Consider the following 19417-nt stretch of genomic DNA (forward strand, 5'->3'; position numbering starts at 1 on the left):
GTGTGTATGTGTTGATGAATTCACTGAGGCATTCAAAGTTTAATGAGAGTATTTTGACCTATTACCATAAATATTTCAAGATGTCCCAAAGATATTTCTTTACTCCACTTCATATGCAGGATTATAATTGTGTAAACCCTTGTCATGATATCTTTGCACATACACAGATATTTATTCATCCCCCTGATACATATCCCAAATAAAATCATTCATGTTATAGTTCATCAAATCTGAAACCATATTTTTTACATTTTAACATTTAGAGACTAGGAAAACTCCTAAATTAATAGTGTCTTGGTTTTATGAATTATGACATATTTATACCTTAAATTATATCGACACATGTGAAAATACCTATTTCTTCATAAATTCAGATATAATTGCAAATCATATGAGGAGAAATTATTTTTAAATGTTACACTCTTGGGGTATTAGTTGCCATGGTGATGCTAGAGGTGATATACAGCAAGTCAAACAGGAAATAAGAAATTAACCTAATTTTAATGTTATATTAATACTCAATAAATGAATTATGTTTTCAAAAATGGCTCATTAATATCAGCAGTTTTATTTACAAGATAAATCAAGATATTGAACTTAATGTTGAACTATCAAAAACCAGTATTTTCCAGGATTTGGTTTATAGCAACTATTTTGCAACTTTCTGGATAATGTTGGAGATTATTCAGATGATTGTGATGATTGTGCTTGCTCTGATATTATTGAGTACAGAAATTAAACACAGTACCAAAAGGATTTCTAATCAACAACTTTTTCACAGCTTCTTTCACCTCTTTGTTCCGTAAACTATAGATGATAGGATTCAACATAGGGGTTAATCCGCCATATACCAAACCTATAAATTTATCTATTTCCTGTGAATCTACAGCCGAGGGCTTCAGGTACATGGAGAGAGCTGTCCCGTAGAACAAAACCACCACAGTCAGGTGGGCTGCGCATGTTGAAAACGCTTTAATTCGACCATCCACTGAGCTAATTCTTAGGATGCTGGAGAGAATGCAGGCATAAGAGATACAAATTAGAAGCATTGGCATAAGAAGGATAAGTGTGGTGATTACCAGCATGAGTAATTCCACCATGGAGGTGTCCATACAAACCAGTTTCAAGACAGCCAGAATTTCACAAGCGAAATGATTGATTGTGTTATTACCACACAGAGACAGCTGCAGCACGAATACTGTTTCCACCAGGGCGGTGAGGCAGCCTGTCATCCAGGAGCCAGCTGCAATCTGCACACAGACCCTCTTGTTAATGATGATGGGGTATCTCAGGGGGTTGCAGATGGCCACATACCGGTCATAGGCCATCATGGACAAGAGCACACACTCAGTGGCACCCATGGCCAGAGAGAAGTACATCTGAACAGCACATCCTAAGAATGAGATGGTGTGTTTCCCTGAAACAAAGTTTGTCAACATTGGAGTGAAAGCAGAGGAGGTGTACCAGATGTCTAAAAAGGACAGGTTGCTGAGGAAGAAGTACATGGGTTTGTGTAGGTGGGAATCCAGGACAGTGATGGAGATCAGGATGATATTACCCAGCAGGGTGATCAGGTACATCAGCAAGCACAGCACAAATATGATGACCTCAACTTTGGGGTAGTGAGAAAATCCCAGGATGAAAAAAAATGTTACAGATGTCAAATTAGTCTGGAACATTTTATTATGTCATATTCATTTGTATATATGTATAGAAGGATTAACATCATATATTATATATAAAACATAAGATCTCCTCTCTTCATATTTTCTAGTGTTTTTTCTTCATATGAACTTGTAGTCTATGCTATAGACTTATAGTCTATGTAGTCAAATTCTTCTCTAGCTTGGTGATAGTATTAGTAATATATGTTTGAAGGAATTTATCATTAATTAGGACAATTTCAAGCAGGAAGTCAACAGATAAATCTTCAAGCTGTTATTTTTGATATAAGATTTTTTGGCAATGTTAGGAAGGGGGAGGTTTATTTCACAAACATTATGAGAGATGAAAGAAATAATCTCATGCTGTTTTCTTTGTCTGAAATCATATTTATAATTGATCTATAGCTAAGTCATTCATTTACCTGAACCATTGGAATGATTTTCTTCCCCTAGTTTGGTAACAGTCTTCTTACTGAGGAACTGTTCTGCTTTCCAAGCTCATCATATTTTCTGTTGTCTCTCCTAGAATTCTGTCTAAAATAATTTGGGAGATTCAATGAGTTAAAAAAAAAGTTTTAAATTTATGCAGTCATAGATTAATTAACAAAATTCCTTGAAAATTTCAACACAAGTCCACAGTTTCCATCTCAAACCCAGGAAGATGATGGCAGATATTGTCAGGGTGATAGACATATGTAGAGATTTCTTTCCTTTAGCCAGAGTTGCCCTGGCATCTGTGCTCCAGAAACATCTTCCAAAGGACCAAGTATTGGCACTGTAAGGCAATTTAAGCTTTTTGTTTCTTGTGAGAAGTTTCCAATGCATGTAGCAAATTAAAGTTAGAAATCTGTTTGTGCAGTATTAAAATTCTGAAACTCCAGGGATAATGTCCCATAGATCCAATTATAGTCAGTACCTGGTCTGTGCTAATTGCAGTGTTATTCAAACAAGAAATAAACATATTCCTAGCTACACTGTCTTTGGGAAGGGAACTTTTCTCTGTTTCTGATTGTGTTATAAAATCAGTTAAGCTGGCTAATTAAAAAAAAAGTTAAGAGAAATAAATAATGTTGTCAGTTTCTCCTTTAGATCAAAGGAGAGTTTCATAATATGTACAATATGAAGTTGTACTTGGTGTGGAGCCCACCAAAGATGGAAGGAGAGCTTAAGTAACTCTTCCACTGCCCATCATAGCTCAAAGTTAAGATGAGAGTAAATGTTCTTCATGGAACTTAAAGGGACTATTTGTTTTAAAGAACACTTCTGGGGCGCCTGGGTGGCTCAGTCGGTTAAGCGTCCGGCTTCGGCTCAGGTCATGATCACACGTTCGTGTGTTCAAGCACCGCATCGGGCTCTGTACTGACAGCTCAGAGCCTGGAGCCTGCTTCAGATTCTGTGTCTCCCTCTCTCTCTGCCCCCGCTCATGCACTGCCTCTCTCTGTCTCAAACATAAATAAAACACTAAAAAAATAAAAAATAAAAAATAAAAAAATAAAGAACACTTCTTTTAAGGTAGAACCGTTTTTGAGAAGATAGCTTTACCAGATAAAGGCATCTCGATCCTTCAGAAATCCAGTAAATACTCTATTTAAGTGGTTTTTTATAATCTCTGTTTATAATTTTCTGTTTTCCAAGTGAGCAACTTATGGTGAATAGTGTACGGTGGTGCGGAGAAAACACGCTGTCAGTTTCATCACTATGCAGTTTTGTTTGGATGCCTTGGTTTTAGTAACAGATTGTAATCATGACTATTACTAAATTACTTATATCACATTGAATATATTTTCATTCTCGGGGAAGGTTATAAATTTGAACTATTGCCAAGATTGTAAAACAACCAGAAATCCTGTCCTCACTGTTTGCTTTATTACAAACAGAATGTAGCCTTGAGGGCTTCTGTTTATCTGCTCTCATTTGTATATCCTCAAGGCCCTGGGCTGATGCACTTAACTTTAACTACAGGACAGCTTGGTGCACAGGAAACAATAAGGCTTTAGTGCTGCAAATACTTCCCAGTTCACCACTTCAGTTTTGTCATCTAGAGCAACTTGGTGATCCTTGTTGAGATTTAGCTTGTTTGTAAAAGAGCATTGATAATATTTCATTTTCAGGATTGTTATGAGGACCAGAGAGATATTTTCTGCAAAGCGACTTACATCGTACCTGGTTTATATTAGGGACCTATAGCTTTTAGGTTTTTCTCTCTTCTGTGGTTTTCTGTTTGCTTCTTGAATCTTCTTCCTTTCCTGTATTTACTGCATTTACTCAATTTACTGCCCCTTCTCACTGTTTCTTTCCTTGTTTGACTACAGCAATGTTCTTGCTTCTCCCTCCCCCCCACCCATTTAGACAAGATTCACTGCAGCCATAATACAAATGGTTGAAGCAAAAGGAAGAAGAGGCTGACTGACATCTGGCCCCAGAATCCCATTTCCTTCTGAGTTTCCTTGTTGACTTCCATTCCCAACTTGTTCGACTTCTTGAACTTGTAAAGCTGCAAAGGCTTATAAAACTGAAAGCAAATAATCTAGGTTGGCTTCACTGTGTCGAGAAGAGAACTGTACCGTATGGCCACCCCAGAAGTATTTAAAGGAAGGTAGTGACTAAGACTGAGGAAGGTTGCTGACCTGACTCCCCCACTCTGTATAAAGCACCAAACCACACTTCTGCTTTGGAGATACATCAAAGCACACTGAAAAGAAATGAAATTCTGAACCTCCATGGAAAAATTCAAACTCTGTTTATGATAAAGTACACTCACCAAGCAAGCAATAAAAGGATACTTCCACAAGAACATCAGCAAGATGCTGGAATGATAGTTTTCAGAGCATGTACCCTCACAGAAACATAAGTTTGAATAACTATCCACAAATTAAAATACCTTTATGAAAGCTAAGGATTTCAGGTGAGAGATTATGGATTGGTAAATACTTTTGGGTCTCCATTGAAATCCAGCACAGAAATAAGAAAAGACACATTGAAGAGGGTAAGAACAACACTTTCACATTACCCGTGTCATCCTTCCCTCAAGCTTGAGTAGTGCAATGCATAGAGACACCTCATGGGGGAAGAAGAGTGAAGTGGTATCCAACTTTACCATGAACTCCAGCACACACACCCAGAATAAGACTCCTGGCCACCACAGTGCCAGGCCAGGCCCTAAGGCCCCAGGCTAAATGCCTGTCCTTACACATCAAGCTTCCATGGCCCCAGTGTCAGACAGGGAGCTGCAGCCCCAAAATATAGGGCAAAGCTCACTGGTTATCACAATAGATGCAGGAAAAAAAAGTGGCAAAATTTATGGTAAAAACTATAAAGAGTGTGCTTCAGCATAATAAAGAGCATATGTGACAAGTCCACAGCTAACTTCATATTCAATAGTGAAAAACTAAAACCAGGAACAAGACAAGGGTGCCCACTCCTGCCATCTCTTTTCAGTATAGTACTAGAAGTCATAGCAAGAGCAATTAGACAAGAAGAAGAAATAAGAGGCATCCAAACTGGAAAGGAAGAATGAAAAGTATCTGTCTTTGCAGATGACATTTTCTTTATATATAGAAAACCCTTAAGACTCCACCAAAACTCTGCTAGAACTAATAAATAAATTCAGTAAAGTTGCAAGATACAAAATCAATGTACAAAAATCTGTTCCATTTCTATATGCTAAAAATGAACTATCAAAAGATATATTAGCAATATACATTTATATTATCATTGAAAATAATGAAATACTTAGGAACAAATGTAACCAAGGAGGTGAAAGTTATGTACACTAATAAATTAAGACATTCATTAGAGAAATTGAAAAAATGCAAATAAAAGGAAGAAACTCATGGATTGGAAAAATTAATATTAAAATGTCCATACATACCACCCAAAGCAATCTACAGATTTCAGTGAAATCCTTATTAAAATACCAATGGCATTTTTTGCATAAATAGAAAAAGCAATCCTAAAAATTTCTATGGAACCACAAAAGATCTGAAGTAGTCAAAGCAATCTTGAGAAAGAACAAAGCTGGAAGCATCTTATTTTCTGAATTCAAAATATACTATGAAACTGTAGCAATTGAAACAGCATAATACTGTCATAAAAGCAGATATAGAGACCAATGGGAACAAAATAGAGAAACCAGAAATAAATTCATGCATTTACATGATCTTTAACAAAAGTGCCAAGATTATACAATGGGGAAATAGCAGTCTCTACAATAAATGGTGTTTATAAAATTGGATATCCACGTGCAGAAGAATGAAATCGGACTCTTACTTCAGACCATATACTTATATTACCTCAAAATGGATTAAAGACTTAAATATAAGACTTGAAACTATAAGACCACTAGTAGGACATAGGGATAAAGCTTTTCAACATTGGTCTTGACAACGATTTTTTGATTTTGAATCCAAAAGCACAGGCAACAAAAGCAAAAATGGGAAAATGGGATTGCATTAAACTAAAAAGTTTCTACAAAGAATAATCAACATCGGAAAGAAAAAGAATAATCAACAGAGTGGTGAGTCAACCTATGGAATAGGAGAAAATATTTCTAAACAATACATATAATAAACAGTTAATATTAAAAATACATAAGGAACTCAACTCTGGAAACAAATACCCAATTTAAAAACTGGCAAAGGGGAGCGCCTGGGTGGCTCAGCTGGCTAAGCTTCCGGTTTCTGGTCATGATCTCATGATTTGTGAGTTCAAGCCCCGCGTCAGGCTTTGTGCTGACAGCTAGCTCAGAGCCTGGAGCCTGCTTCAGATTCTGTATTTCCCTCTCTCTCTGACCCTCTGCTGCTTGCGTTGTCTCTGTATCTCAAAAATAAATAAAAAACATTAAAAAAAACATGGCAAAGGACTTAAATAGATATTTTTTCCAAAGAAGATATACAAATAGTCAATAGGTATATGAAAAAACGTTCAACATCATTAATCTTCAGAGAAATGTATATCATAACTGTAGAGAACAAACAGATAATTACCAGAGGGAAAGTGAGTGGGGGGTGGGGTTAAATAGGTGATGAGGCTTAAGAAATGCACTTGTAGTGATGAGCACTGAGTGTTGCATTAAAATGTTGAATCACTAAATTGCACACCTAAAACTAATGATTACACTGTATGTTAAATAACTGGAATTCAAACAAAAACTTTTGAGTTATCACCTTCCATCTGGTAGAATGGCTATTATAAAAAAGACAACAATATTGATGAGGATGTGGAGAAAAAGGAATGCTTGTGTACTGTTAGTGGAAATGTAAATTAGTACAGCCATTTTGGAAAACAGTATGGATGTTCCTTAAAAAACTAAAAGTAGTATTGCCATAGGATCTAGCAATCCCAATTCTGAGTATATATCCAAAGGAAACGAAATCAGTATCTGTAGGGAGCTGCCAAGTTCAGCCGCCTCAGGCAAGGAAGTATCGCTCCCTGAGGGGTGCGACCAGAAAAACAAGATTAACCGTCTAGAGGCCAGGGGAGTGCATTCCTGATTCAGGGATTGAAGACAGGCAGACGGGAGAAGCCAAATTGAACAAAAGATCAACCGCATTGGGGCTTATGCAGTGTTAATCGTACCCCTGCCCAGCGTCATAGACGTAAGTCTGGGCTCTCCTTTAGATGCTGTGTTTGAAGTTTCAGTGTTGGTTTCCCCTTTCTCTAATAATCATTTGACCCTGTTTCCTAGCAACCAACCTAGGTCAGTTTCCCACCCCAAACCCTATAAAAGTGTGGATATTTATTCAATAAATGGGGCTTGATCAGAAACGCTTGTCTTGCCCCGCTCTCTGTGTCTCCTTCCTGCCCTATTTTCAATCCCTCCCTCAGGAACCTACTACCCGATTTACCGCCCTGCCCACCGGCTGGGGTGGGACATGACAAGTATCTCAAAGAGGTATCTCCACTCCCATGTTTTTTATAGCATTAGTCACAGTAGTAAAGTTATAGAATCATCCAAGTGTCTATTAATGGATGAATAAAGAAAATATGGTATATTCATATAATTGAGTATTATTCAGTCTTAAAAAGAAAAGGAAATCTTGTCACATGCTAAAATTAAGATGAATATTAAGGACATTATATTAAGTGAAATAAGCCAGGCACAGAAAGTCATTGTTTCACTTATGTGTGGAATCTAGAAAAGTTGAACTCGTAGAATCATAGAGTGGAATAGGCCATCTGGGGTGTCCAGGTTAGACAATATTCGGAAATGTTGGTCAAATGGAACAAAGTTTCAGTCATGCAGGATGAATAAGTTCTAGAGATCTAAAGTACAGCATAGTGACTCTAGTTAATCCTACTATGTTTTAGGGACACCCGGGTGGCTCAGTCGGTTAAACATCTGACTTCAGCTGGGTACTATATTTTAGGGGCACCTGGGTGGCTTAGTTGGTTAAGCGTCTGACTTCGGCTGGTGTCATGATCTTACGGTTTCATGAATTCGAGCCCCACATTGGACTCTGTGCCAAAAGCTCGGAGCCTGGAGCCTGCCTCAGATTCTGTGTCTCTCTCTCTGCCCCTCCTCTACTCATAATCTCTTTCTCCAAAATAAATAAACATTTAAAAAATTATTTTAAATAATAGTATATTTTATACTTCAAATTTGCTGAGAGTTTATCTTAAATGTTCACTCTGTATATACATACTCACAAAATGATAACTATATGAGATGATGAATATGTTAATTAGCATGATTATGGTAAGCATTTCACAGTATATGTACGTTTCAAACATTACATTGTATACCATTAATATATACACCTTTTACCTGTCAGCTGTACTTCTATAAAGCTGGGAAAAAATTAAATATAACACCTAACAACAATAAGAATATACTTCCAAAACATAATGAAGCCTATCTGTGCAAGACTTCAATTAACATTAAGCATAATAAAAGAAGAGCTGAAGGTTTTAATTTTGAAAATTATAAAATTTTAATGTTTCTTTTAGATGTTGATTTTTTTGGGATTCCAAGAAATCTTTGTCTTCTCAATGGTCAAAATGATATTCTGGGTTCTACTCTTGAAAGCAATACTGCACTGTATGTTAACTAACTTGAACTTAAAAAAATAAAATTTAAAAAATGATATTCTGTGTGTCTCATAGACAGTTTTATAAATAGAATGTTTATGTTTTGGTCTATGATTTATTTCAAATCCATTGTTATATATGGGGCAAGATATAGATATATAGTTATTCCAGCATTATTTATGGAAAAAAGTATCCTTTCCCTATTGAATTACCTTAGCATCTTTGTTGAAAATATATAGATCATGTATCTGTAACTTTCTTTATGTATACCTCTATCCTGTTCCATTGATTTATTTGTCTTAATTTGTGTCAATACCAAGTGTCTTCATTATTACAAGTTTATAAAAGTTTAATAAAAAGGTAGTATAATCTTTCAACTTTATTCTTTTTAAAGACTGTTTTGGCTATTCTAAGTTCTTTCATTTCAATATCAGTTTTATAATCATCTTAGCAGATTTTCTAAAATCTCTCCCTGTATTTTGAATGGGATGGCATTAATCTGTAAATAAATTTGGGAAGAATTGATAACTTAATATTGACTCTTTTAATTCATGAGTCAAAGGAATCTCTGTAATAGGTTTTACTTAATTTGTTTCTAGGTGCTTTGTAGCCTTCAGTATAAAAGTCTTACACATTTTCTGTTAATTTTCTCTTAGTCATTTTAAACTTTTATTCTCTTACAAGTGATATTTTAAAAATATTTAACAATTGTTTATTATTGGTAAATAGAGATGCACTGCTTTGTGTGATCTGATACATCCTGATAGCTTGAGTAAATTTTCATAGTAATTTTATTAGTTACCTTGTGGATTCCTTGGAATTTTTATAGTTGTTTTCATATACAATTTTTTAAAATAAAGACAGTTTCTTTCCTTCTATTTTGCCTCATTGCATTGCCCAGGACACAATGTTATCTGTAAGTGGGGTGGTGGACATTCTTGCCTTGTTATTGATCTGAGGAGGAGAACATTCGATCTTTTAACTGACTTTATCCTGCTGTTTTTCCTTGGACATATCCACACATTAGGCCTATTTTTTATTCTTTTCTCTAAATGGAAAGAATTGATACAGATCCTCTTTTTATTTTTAATTATGGCAAAATTTGTTAAATTTGTAATCTTTTAAAAATTTTACTTATTCAAATTCAATTTAGTTAACATACAGTGTAGTATTGGTTTCAGGAGCAGAACTCAGTGATTCATCACTTACATACAACACCCAGGAATCACCCAAATGCCTTCCTTAATGACCATCACTCACTTAGTCCATCCACTCATCCTCCTCCCCTCCAGCAGCCCTCAGTTTGTTCTTTGTATTAAAGAGTCTTTTATGGTTTCTCTCCTTCTCTGTTTTTATCTTATTTTTCCTTCCTTTCCCCTATGATCATCTGTTTTCTTTCTTAAATTCCACATGAGTGAAATAATATATTTGTCTTTTTATAACTAACTTATGTCGCTTAGCTTAATACAGTCCAGTTCCATCCATGTTGTTCCAAGTGGCAAGATTTCATTCTCTTCGGTCACTGTGTAATATTCCATTATATAAATATGTACTACATCTTCTTTATCTGTTCATCAGTTAATGGACATTTGGGCAGTTTCCATAACTTGGTTATTGATATTGCTGCTATAAACATTGGGGTGATTGTGCCCCTTCAAACTGGCATTTTTGTATCTTTTGGATAAATACCTAGGAGTGCGATTGCTGGGTAATAAGGTAGTTCTATTTTTATTTTTTGAGGAACCCCCGTACTGTTTTCCCGACAGACTGCACCAGTGTGCATTCTTACCAACGGTGCAAACATGTGGTTAAGTTTATCATCTTAACCACTTTAAGTGTACAATTCACTTGTTATGTATTTTCACATTATTGTGCAGTAGATCTCTAGAATGTTTTAATCTTGCAAAATCAGAATTCTATACTTACTATACACTAATCCTCCCTCACTACCACCACCCCTTGGCAACTAACTATTATCTATTCTATGAGTTTGAGTTCTTCAGAAGAATGAAAATCATATAGTATTTGTCCTTTTGTGACTGGCGTATTTTACTCAACATAATGTCCTTGAGATTCATTAATGTTGTAGCATGTGATAGGATTTCCTTCTCATTTAATGCTGCATAATATTCCCTTATATGTATATACCACATTTCATTTATACTTTTAGCTGTTGATGAGCATTGGGTTGTTTCCTCCTATTGGCTATCGTGAATAATACTGTGTTAAACCTGAGTGTACAGATATTGCTTCAAGATTTGCTTCAAATTCTTTTAGATATAAACCCAGAAGTGGGATTTCTGGATCATACAATAGTTCTATTTTGCTTTTGAGAAATCTTAATAATGTTTTCCTTCGTGGTGGCACCATTTTACATTCTTACCAATTGTGTATAAGGGTTACAACTTCTTTGCAACCTTGCCGACACTTGGGCACAGGGGTTTCTGGGACTGAGGGTCTTCTTGAACCTAGATGACCCAGGTGTTGCAAAAACAACATTTTGAATTCTCCCATCCCAACCACCTCCAACCCCCCCCAAAAAACAAGCAATCAAACACCTATAGAGCATGTTTCTCTTGCTCTGTTGTGATCTAGAATAAACTGTTTATAATTAACACTTGCTGATTGCCAATTCCTGTGTTGGTGCTAGTGATCAGAAGATGGGAAAGGTCTGAACTCTTCCTTTAGCACCTTCTTAGTATAATTAGGGAAATGGAGTGTAAGGGCAGTAACTTGTGAGGCATGAGAGTGAGTGAGTAACCTTTCTGTGGTCTAGGAATGGAATACAAAGAACTTCCTGAAAGCATTGATACTAGAGCTGCAGTTGGAAGGTTATTAAGGGCGTCCAAATGAGTATGTAAGAGAAAAGGCTTCCAGGCAAGGAGAGTGACATATATTTAAACTGGGAGCTGTAAAATGTCATATTGCATCCGAGGAAAGATAAGTAGATTGCTGTGATCTGATCATTAAATGAAAAGAGGGAGTTGCAGGTGATAAATTTGGAATTGTCACAAAAGGTAGTCTATTCTAATTTAGGAGCTTCATAGCCCACATTTTAGATACTGTGGAAGGATTTTTTTTTTTTTTTTACTGGGAGAAAAGCAATATGAATATGACTCTAATTTTTAAAAAATTCACTGTGGTGATATTGGAGAGAGGGCATTAGAAACAAACCTGAACTTAAAAGTCTGACAAGGGAGGGGCACCTGGGTGGCTTAGTTGGTCTAGCTTCCGACTCCAGCTTAGGTCATGATCTCCTGGTTCACAAGTTTGAGCACTATGTCGGGCTTGCTGCTGTCCACCTGTCAGCACAGGGCCCACTTCTGATCCTCTGTTCCCCTTTCTCTGCCCCTTCCTGCTTGCACTCTCCCAAACATAAATAAATATTAAACAAAAATCTCTGACAGTGGAAATGAGTGGGAGGAATTTGAGTCCTGATATAACATTATCTGGTGTTCACTACAGTATAATTTTATTCAGGGAGTTAGAACATCAGAGTTGAACATAATTTGAGAAAATTGAGAGACTAAATCAGATCTCAGCTGATATTATAATATGGCCCTGCAGGTATATAATTACCTTATTTTGACCGATTCTTGAAGTTCCTAGGAGCAACATGTAAGATGTACTGATAATGAGCCCTGGGGGGCTGGATGGCCCTTTCAGTGATCTCAGGAAGATCCATGTGCATGATGGAAGTGACATGATGAATATTTGAGGCTAAGGGAATTTCTTTGATACTTTACTGATCTCCCGTAAAAAAGACAACCATTTATTGCTGCCTGAAAAATCTTTATGCCTCCACAAAGAAGAGTTAAGATCAAGGGAAAAACAGCCTCCCCTTCAAGAAGTAGAGCTGTTACTCAAGTTGAAGACTCTATGGAGCCAAATTTTCTAGAGAGGAAAGAACATTGAACCAAAATAGGGTTATTACACAGGAGAATGAGTTAGTTTGGTAAGCGGCCATAACAAAATATCACAGACCAGGTGGCTTAACCAACAGAAATTTATTTTTTCCCTGTGCTGGAGCTGGAAGTCTAAGATCAAGTTGTTGGCAGAGTTGGTTTCTCTGCAGAGAAGGCCTCCTCTGAGGCTGTCTCCTTGGCTCACAGATGTCTGTTTTCTTTGTGTGCATTCATATGATTGTCACAGTGAATGTACCTGTCTGCTGTCTCTCTGTGTGTCCAAATTTCTTCTTCTTATAAGGACACCAGTCATATTGGGTTAGGGCCCACCTTAAGGAGCTCATTTAAATTTGATTATCTCTTTAAAAACTCTATCTGTAGGGGCGCCTGGGTGGCTCAGTAGGTTAAGCGTCCGACTTCAGCTCAGGTCATGATCTCATGGTTTGTAGGTTTGAGCCCCATGTCAGGCTCTGTGCTGACAGCTCAGAGCCTGGAGCCTGCTTCGGATTCTGTATTTCCCTCTTTCTCTGACCCTCCCCTGCTTGAATTGTCTCTCTCTGTGTCTCTCAAAAATAAATTTAAAAAAACATTAAAAAAACTTTCTCTAAATAATGTCACATTCTGAGGTGTTGGAGGTTAGGACCTCAGCATAAGAATTTGGGAAGGCACACGTCAGCCTGTAACAGAAGGTATGGTCACTTGGCACCTGACAATTTTACACTTCTTCAGGAACATACTCAGTGCCTATTAAGGCTAGTAGTACTTGGATGTGGGAAAATCTGGGGGTCCTGTGAAGTAACCTGCCTACCAAAATCTATACTAATCTGCTCTTTAAGTTACAGTGAATATTTTTGGTACTCCTTGGTGCTCTTTGACGGCAGGGAGCACACCCACCTGATAAGCTTTCTGCACCTTTCTCGAGGTGGGAGAGCAGCCAAACAGATACTCCAGGCAGGTGTCGGCGTCATTATTGACAGCTTGGTGCACACTGGTTTGCACTGCATTTCCTAAACCGAGAGTAAAGAAGGCATTGTCTCATCCCCAGTGGAAAAGGGACATTAAGGCCCAAGGGTATCAGTGAGTGTCATTTTTGTTTCTCCAGTATAATTTTCAGTTTGTTAGTGTTCTCTTAGGCTGGCATAGAAGCTAGAGTAAAACACACACACACACACACACACACACACACACACACAATTTCTGAGGAGTAAAGTCAAAGAAGCGTGGCCAAGAAATCTTCAAAACAAAAGTTATCTTTCAGCCTGAACCAGGAACATGGGGGCAAAGCCAAGGGGTTAGAAAGTCCAGGGAGATGAAAGCAAGCAATAATGGATCCAAACAGACGGTGGGAGGGTTGGCAGTGAACACAGTAACCACAAATGGGTAGGATTTTGATTATTTTTGTAGCATAGCAAGAGCAGAATAAATTACTTTAAACAGAAATTTTAAGTCAGACTCCCTTATATCACATGATTGACTGTTTTGTGGGCAAGGTGTCTTATACTGCTTTTAATTACCATTACAGTGCCTTGAATATAGTAGTGGGTAAATAGAGATTCGTTAAATGAATAATAATCACCGTGGTCATACTCGTGCAAGCTGGCAGAAGATAACAAACGGTGAAAGTATACACTGGCCTACGCTGCATAGAAAAAGGAAGCAGCTCTATGTGTGAGCTTTTTTCTAAGTATAGTTTTAACTATTCCTTCAGAAGCCAGAATTTAAATTTAAGCTCTATTCTGTTATAATCCTCTATTTCCCCTAGATGGCGACAGAGACTAGCTTGTCTGCCTTTGAGGCCCCCTTACAGAAAAGCTTTCTCAGAAAGAACAGAAATACACTGCCTTTTGTATCTATTGATATTACTATTTACATGTGGGGAAAACAAGTGGTTTTACTTATATTTTTATTCAAAAGATTTCAAAACAAAAATAAACTGTTGAAGAGAGTTGATAGTATCATTTATCAAAGATTAAGTACTAAATAATTGTTTTGTGCTCAGCACGAAGCTAGAGGCTGTAGAGAATAGAAATAAGGAGAACGCCCTTGAACTCATTAATATCTCTTATATTAGTCCATGTAATGTGTCAGTCAATGGCTCTCCTCCCTCACCATTGCTTAGGGTCAGGAATAGGAAAGCTCTGTGAGGAGCACATGTGTGTTACTGCTACTCCTGCTTCTGCTTTGTGTAATTAATACAAGAGAGCAAGATAAGATAGTTTCCTTTCAATGGTAAGTGATATTTAAAGCTTCAGCCAAAGCAGAAGTCAAGGTTCTGCTGTTCCATAGTATGGTTTCAGTGTCGGTGGGAGTGTGGTAGTAGCCTGTCTTAACATTTATTTTATTTTTGAGAGGGAGACAGCAAGTGATAGGGGGAGGGGGAGGAGGAGGAGCAGAGAGAGAGAGAGAGAGAGAGAGAGAGACAGAGAGACAGAGAGACAGAGAGATGCAGAATCCAAAGCAGGATCCAGGCTCTGAGCTGTCAGGACAGAGCCCTATCGGGGGCCTGAACTCATCAACCCCAAGATCATGACCTGAGCCAAAGTCATGAACCCTTAACTGACTGAGGCACCCAGGAGCCCCATAGCCTGCCTTGATAAGACACTATTGTTTCCAGTCAGTGACTTCAAAGAAGGTGTATTAGTTTGGTAGGGCTGTTGAAACAAAGTATCACAAACTGGGCGGCTTAAATAACAGAAACAGATTATCTCACAGTTCTGGAGGTTACAAACCTAAGATTGAGATGTTGGAAGGGCTGATTTCTTCTCAGGGCTTTGAGAGAGAAATCTGTTCTGTTACCTAGCTTTTGATGGCTTGCTGGTAATCTTTGACAATCTTTGGCTTGTAGGAGCATCACCCCAGTTTCTGCCTTGATCTTAGCGTAACATTCCTCCTGCATCCAAATTTCCCCTTTTTATGCTCTAAGAGAAATTACAAAAGATATAGAAGACAAGATGCTTTGAGGATTATTGGGGCATTATAAATTCACTTATGAATATAATTATAAAAAATAAGTGCACACATAGGATATAATGAGACACATAAGTGCTGACTGAAGGGGACAAGGCAGGGGCCTTGAAAGATGTTTAATCTCTTAATTAATAAATCCTCGCCTGAAAAAAATGATTTGGAAAACTTTAAATGATCAGTTCATTGTAATTAATGTAATGGTTTTTCAAAGTATATACAGAAAGGATTTTTTAAAAATGTTTTATTTATTTTTGATACAGAGAGAGACAAAGCATGAGAGGGGGAGGAGCAGAGAGAGAAGGAGACACAGAACCGGAAGCAGGCTCCAGGCTCTCAGCTAGTTGTCAGCACAGAGTCTGACGCGGGGCTCGAACCCACGAACATGAGATCTGACCTGAGCCGAAGTCGGAGGCTTAACCGACTGAGCCGCCCAGGCGCCCCCAGAAAGGATTTTTGATAAGAGGCATGTAGCACGTTAAGTTAGGCTGAAGATTCTTAGACACTCTTCCCAATCAAGACGTGGGTCTATGTTGACTCCCTTTGAGTTCTGAGCAGGTTATGTACTTGCTCTGACTGATAAAATATTAAAGATGTAATGCTGGGCCATTTTTTGAGCCCAAATCTTAAAAAATCAATATCAACTTTCATTTCCCTGCTCTTGAAACACTTGCTTTTGGAGCCCTAAGCCACCATAGACAAAGTCTGACTGTTTTGCCCAAGCCACCGTGTGGAAAGAACCAGGCATTTGAGCAAAGCCATTCTGGACACTATGATTCAGTTCTGCTATAGCTGAATTCTACTAGATTTCCCCTTTTTATAAGGATACCAGTCATATTGGATTAGGGGTCCACCCTATGCCAGTAGGACCCCTTCTTAACTAATTATATCTGTAATGACCCTATTTCCAAATAAGATCACCTCTGGGGTACAGGGGGTTAGGACTTCAACAGATGAATATTTAGGGGACAAAATTCAATTTGTAACACAAGAGTTTAAAACATTTCCCAGGAGGATATTTTAAGTATTTTTTGGTCAATTTCCTTTGAAAGAGAGAGCTATTAAATTTCATGAGATGGCTAACATGGTCTTTTTATAGAATATATAGAAAATGTATCATAGAATATAAAAATCATGCTAAGAAGCAATGATAAATATTTTTCTTTTTTCCTTTCCTTCCGTCCTCTCTTCCTTCTTCATTATTATTTTTTCACACAATGATGCTGAGTTTTCATCTGGTACATGGCTGGCAAGTATTGAATCAGTAGAAAATAGGAGGGGCATGGAAGTAGAAAAGGGTAGGATTTTATAATTTATCAAAATAATAGCACTCATATTTCATGTTTCAAACAAAAAATGACAACATATTTCCTTATTAAATTATGTATAACTAAGTTTCCTATAGCAGATATTCTACTATAGGATAGAATATCCTTGCTTACCTCATAGACAAGGCAAGGTGCTCCTTGTGATGTCATTTGGTATGCCATTTGCTATCCAAGATGAAGTTCCTTAGGGTATAATGTGACCTATAGCAGCCAAACTGGGCATGTGGAAGAATGGTCAAAAACAGGATGTTAGTGAGTGACTTTGCTTTAGTAAGCCCATGAGTCAACCATGGTTATATTGTACCTGGACTTTTGGTGTTGAAACAGATTTGACTTCACAAGATGCATTATTTACATTATGTATAGTTAGAAAAGTTTTTTTTTTTAAGTTATGTATTTATTTTGAGAGAGAGAGAGAGCAAGCAGGGGTAGGGCAGAGAGAGAGGGGGAGAGAGAAATAATCCCAAGCAGGCTCCACAACATCAGCGCAGAACCCCACATGCGGCTTGATTTCATGAACCATGAGATCATGACCTGAGCCAAAATCAACAGTCAGACACTTGACTGAACCACCCAGGTGTCTGAAAAATGTTTTGTTCATTCATACATACGACAAACTTTTGAAGAATAATTTTGACATGAAAGCTCAGTTTTCAGTACAAAGAACTTTGAGCTGGGTAAGGCATGATCTCAGTCTTTAGGAGAATCACCCCAAATAGTTGAGCTCATTCAACAAACTGAATATACATATGTACATTATAGCAGGATGAAAAACAACCTGAGTATCTTCTAAGACCAGTGCCAAAATCCAGGACAAGTGTCAGAAACTAACCATGTGGTAGATAAAGATGTCATGCTAGTGTGTGGAAAATTCTTGGACTCTTGTGATTGCCTCCTTTTCTTAATCCTCTTTGACCATGTTGGCCACATTTATGAGTCAGACAAATGAGGGTGGCCAGAACACCTAGAGAAAACCTCATATCTGCTGAGTATGATTGTCATCATGATTAGTGTCCTCTTCCCAAATAAAGGACAACTCTTAAATGTCCTCTATTAACCTTAATGTGCTCATTAATTCTTCATTTCGTCAGCATTCTCAGAAAATATTATTTAAATACTTAACTCTTCTTTCACTGGCTTAAGTTAAAAGCTCTCAAATTTGCTTCATCCAACAACTTTTTAATATATGAAACAGTATATCTCTGATTGTAATTATATAATTTGTTCATGAAATAGAGTCATATTTCTACAGAAAGATTCTTCTGAATTTGTATTCCAGATCAACTATGCTTCTGCAGAGAACACTTAATTTTTAGGCGCTCTATCAATGTAGTAAGTGTGACACCCATTGTTGTAAGAAAATACAACCGAAGAGCTGGGTGAAGAACTGCTAGGCAAATTATATTCCTAAAAATAGTAATATGAGGCCCTGTAATAGGACCCAGCCTCAGTATTGGAGGTCCAGATACTAAGATAAGATACAGTCTAAACTCTCACGGAGTCATGCAGAATCAAGGTGGCAACTCATTTGTTTTTGCTCATACTATTCCCAGCATTGAGTACAACATAAATACACACTCGCTGATTGTATAACCAAACCAACTGAAAACAGTTGACCCAATAATTTTGGAATTGGAAGCCCTATTAAATACTGTTTAAAGGATCAACAGTTTATTTGACAAATGATTTTTAGGCAAGGCACAGAAGACTACAAGTCCAGATATTTTTAAGATGATTTTATTATTTTCAAGAATAAATAATTTAGAAATTGACACACATAATTGAAGCCTGGTCTGCAAAATCAAATCACATCAAATCAAATCAAATTAAAGTTGCAGATTTGCAAATCAACAAGCCTGGAAGATTGCATATCATGGAATAGGTTTAAATGCTGTTCAGCCCCCACTTTTTCCTTTCACCGTGATGCCTAACATCATGCTCGTGACTGACACATGGTATTTACTCACTTAGCCACTGTTTACTAACCAAGTATTAATTTGACATTGAAGGGTAAATGTCCAAAAAGCAAACTCAAATCAAAAGCCATGAAAATTATTTTTTTTAAATAGTTATTGTCAAATTAGTTTCCATATAACACCCAGTGCTTCTCCCCCACAAGTGCCCCCCACCATGACCATCACCTCCTCCCCCCCTCCCCCTCCCCTTTCAGTCCATGGTTCCTCTTCAGTATTCAGTAGTCTCCCTTAATCTGTGTCCCTCACTCTTCCCCACTCTCTTTCCCCGTTCCTCTCCCCATGGTCCCCTGCCAGGTCTCTCCTGTTAGACCTATGAGTGCAAACATATGGTATCTGTCCTTCTCTGCCTGACTTATTTCGCTTAGCATGACACCCTCAAGGTCCATCCACTTTCCTACAAATGGCCAGATTTCATTCTTCCTCCTTGCCATATAGTACTCCATTGTATATATATATATATATACCACATCTTCTTGATCCACTCATCAGGTGATGGACATTTAGGTTCTTTCCATGTTTTGGCTATTGTAGAAAGTGCCGCTATGAACATT

The 19417-nt window shown here is 37.4% G+C and overlaps 1 protein-coding gene across 1 annotated transcript; it reads right to left on the minus strand.

Moving 5' to 3' along the window:
- Window positions 1-719: 719 nt before the first annotated feature.
- Window positions 720-1679, minus strand: LOC115275890 (olfactory receptor 13F1-like). The gene has a single exon (XM_029919645.1). It carries the CDS (start codon window positions 1677-1679, stop codon window positions 720-722), a length of 960 nt encoding a protein of 319 aa, XP_029775505.1.
- Window positions 1680-19417: the final 17738 nt, after the last annotated feature.

Source organism: Suricata suricatta, chromosome 13, assembly GCF_006229205.1.
Source record: "Suricata suricatta isolate VVHF042 chromosome 13, meerkat_22Aug2017_6uvM2_HiC, whole genome shotgun sequence".
In the NCBI taxonomy this organism is placed as follows: Eukaryota; Metazoa; Chordata; class Mammalia; order Carnivora; family Herpestidae; genus Suricata; species Suricata suricatta.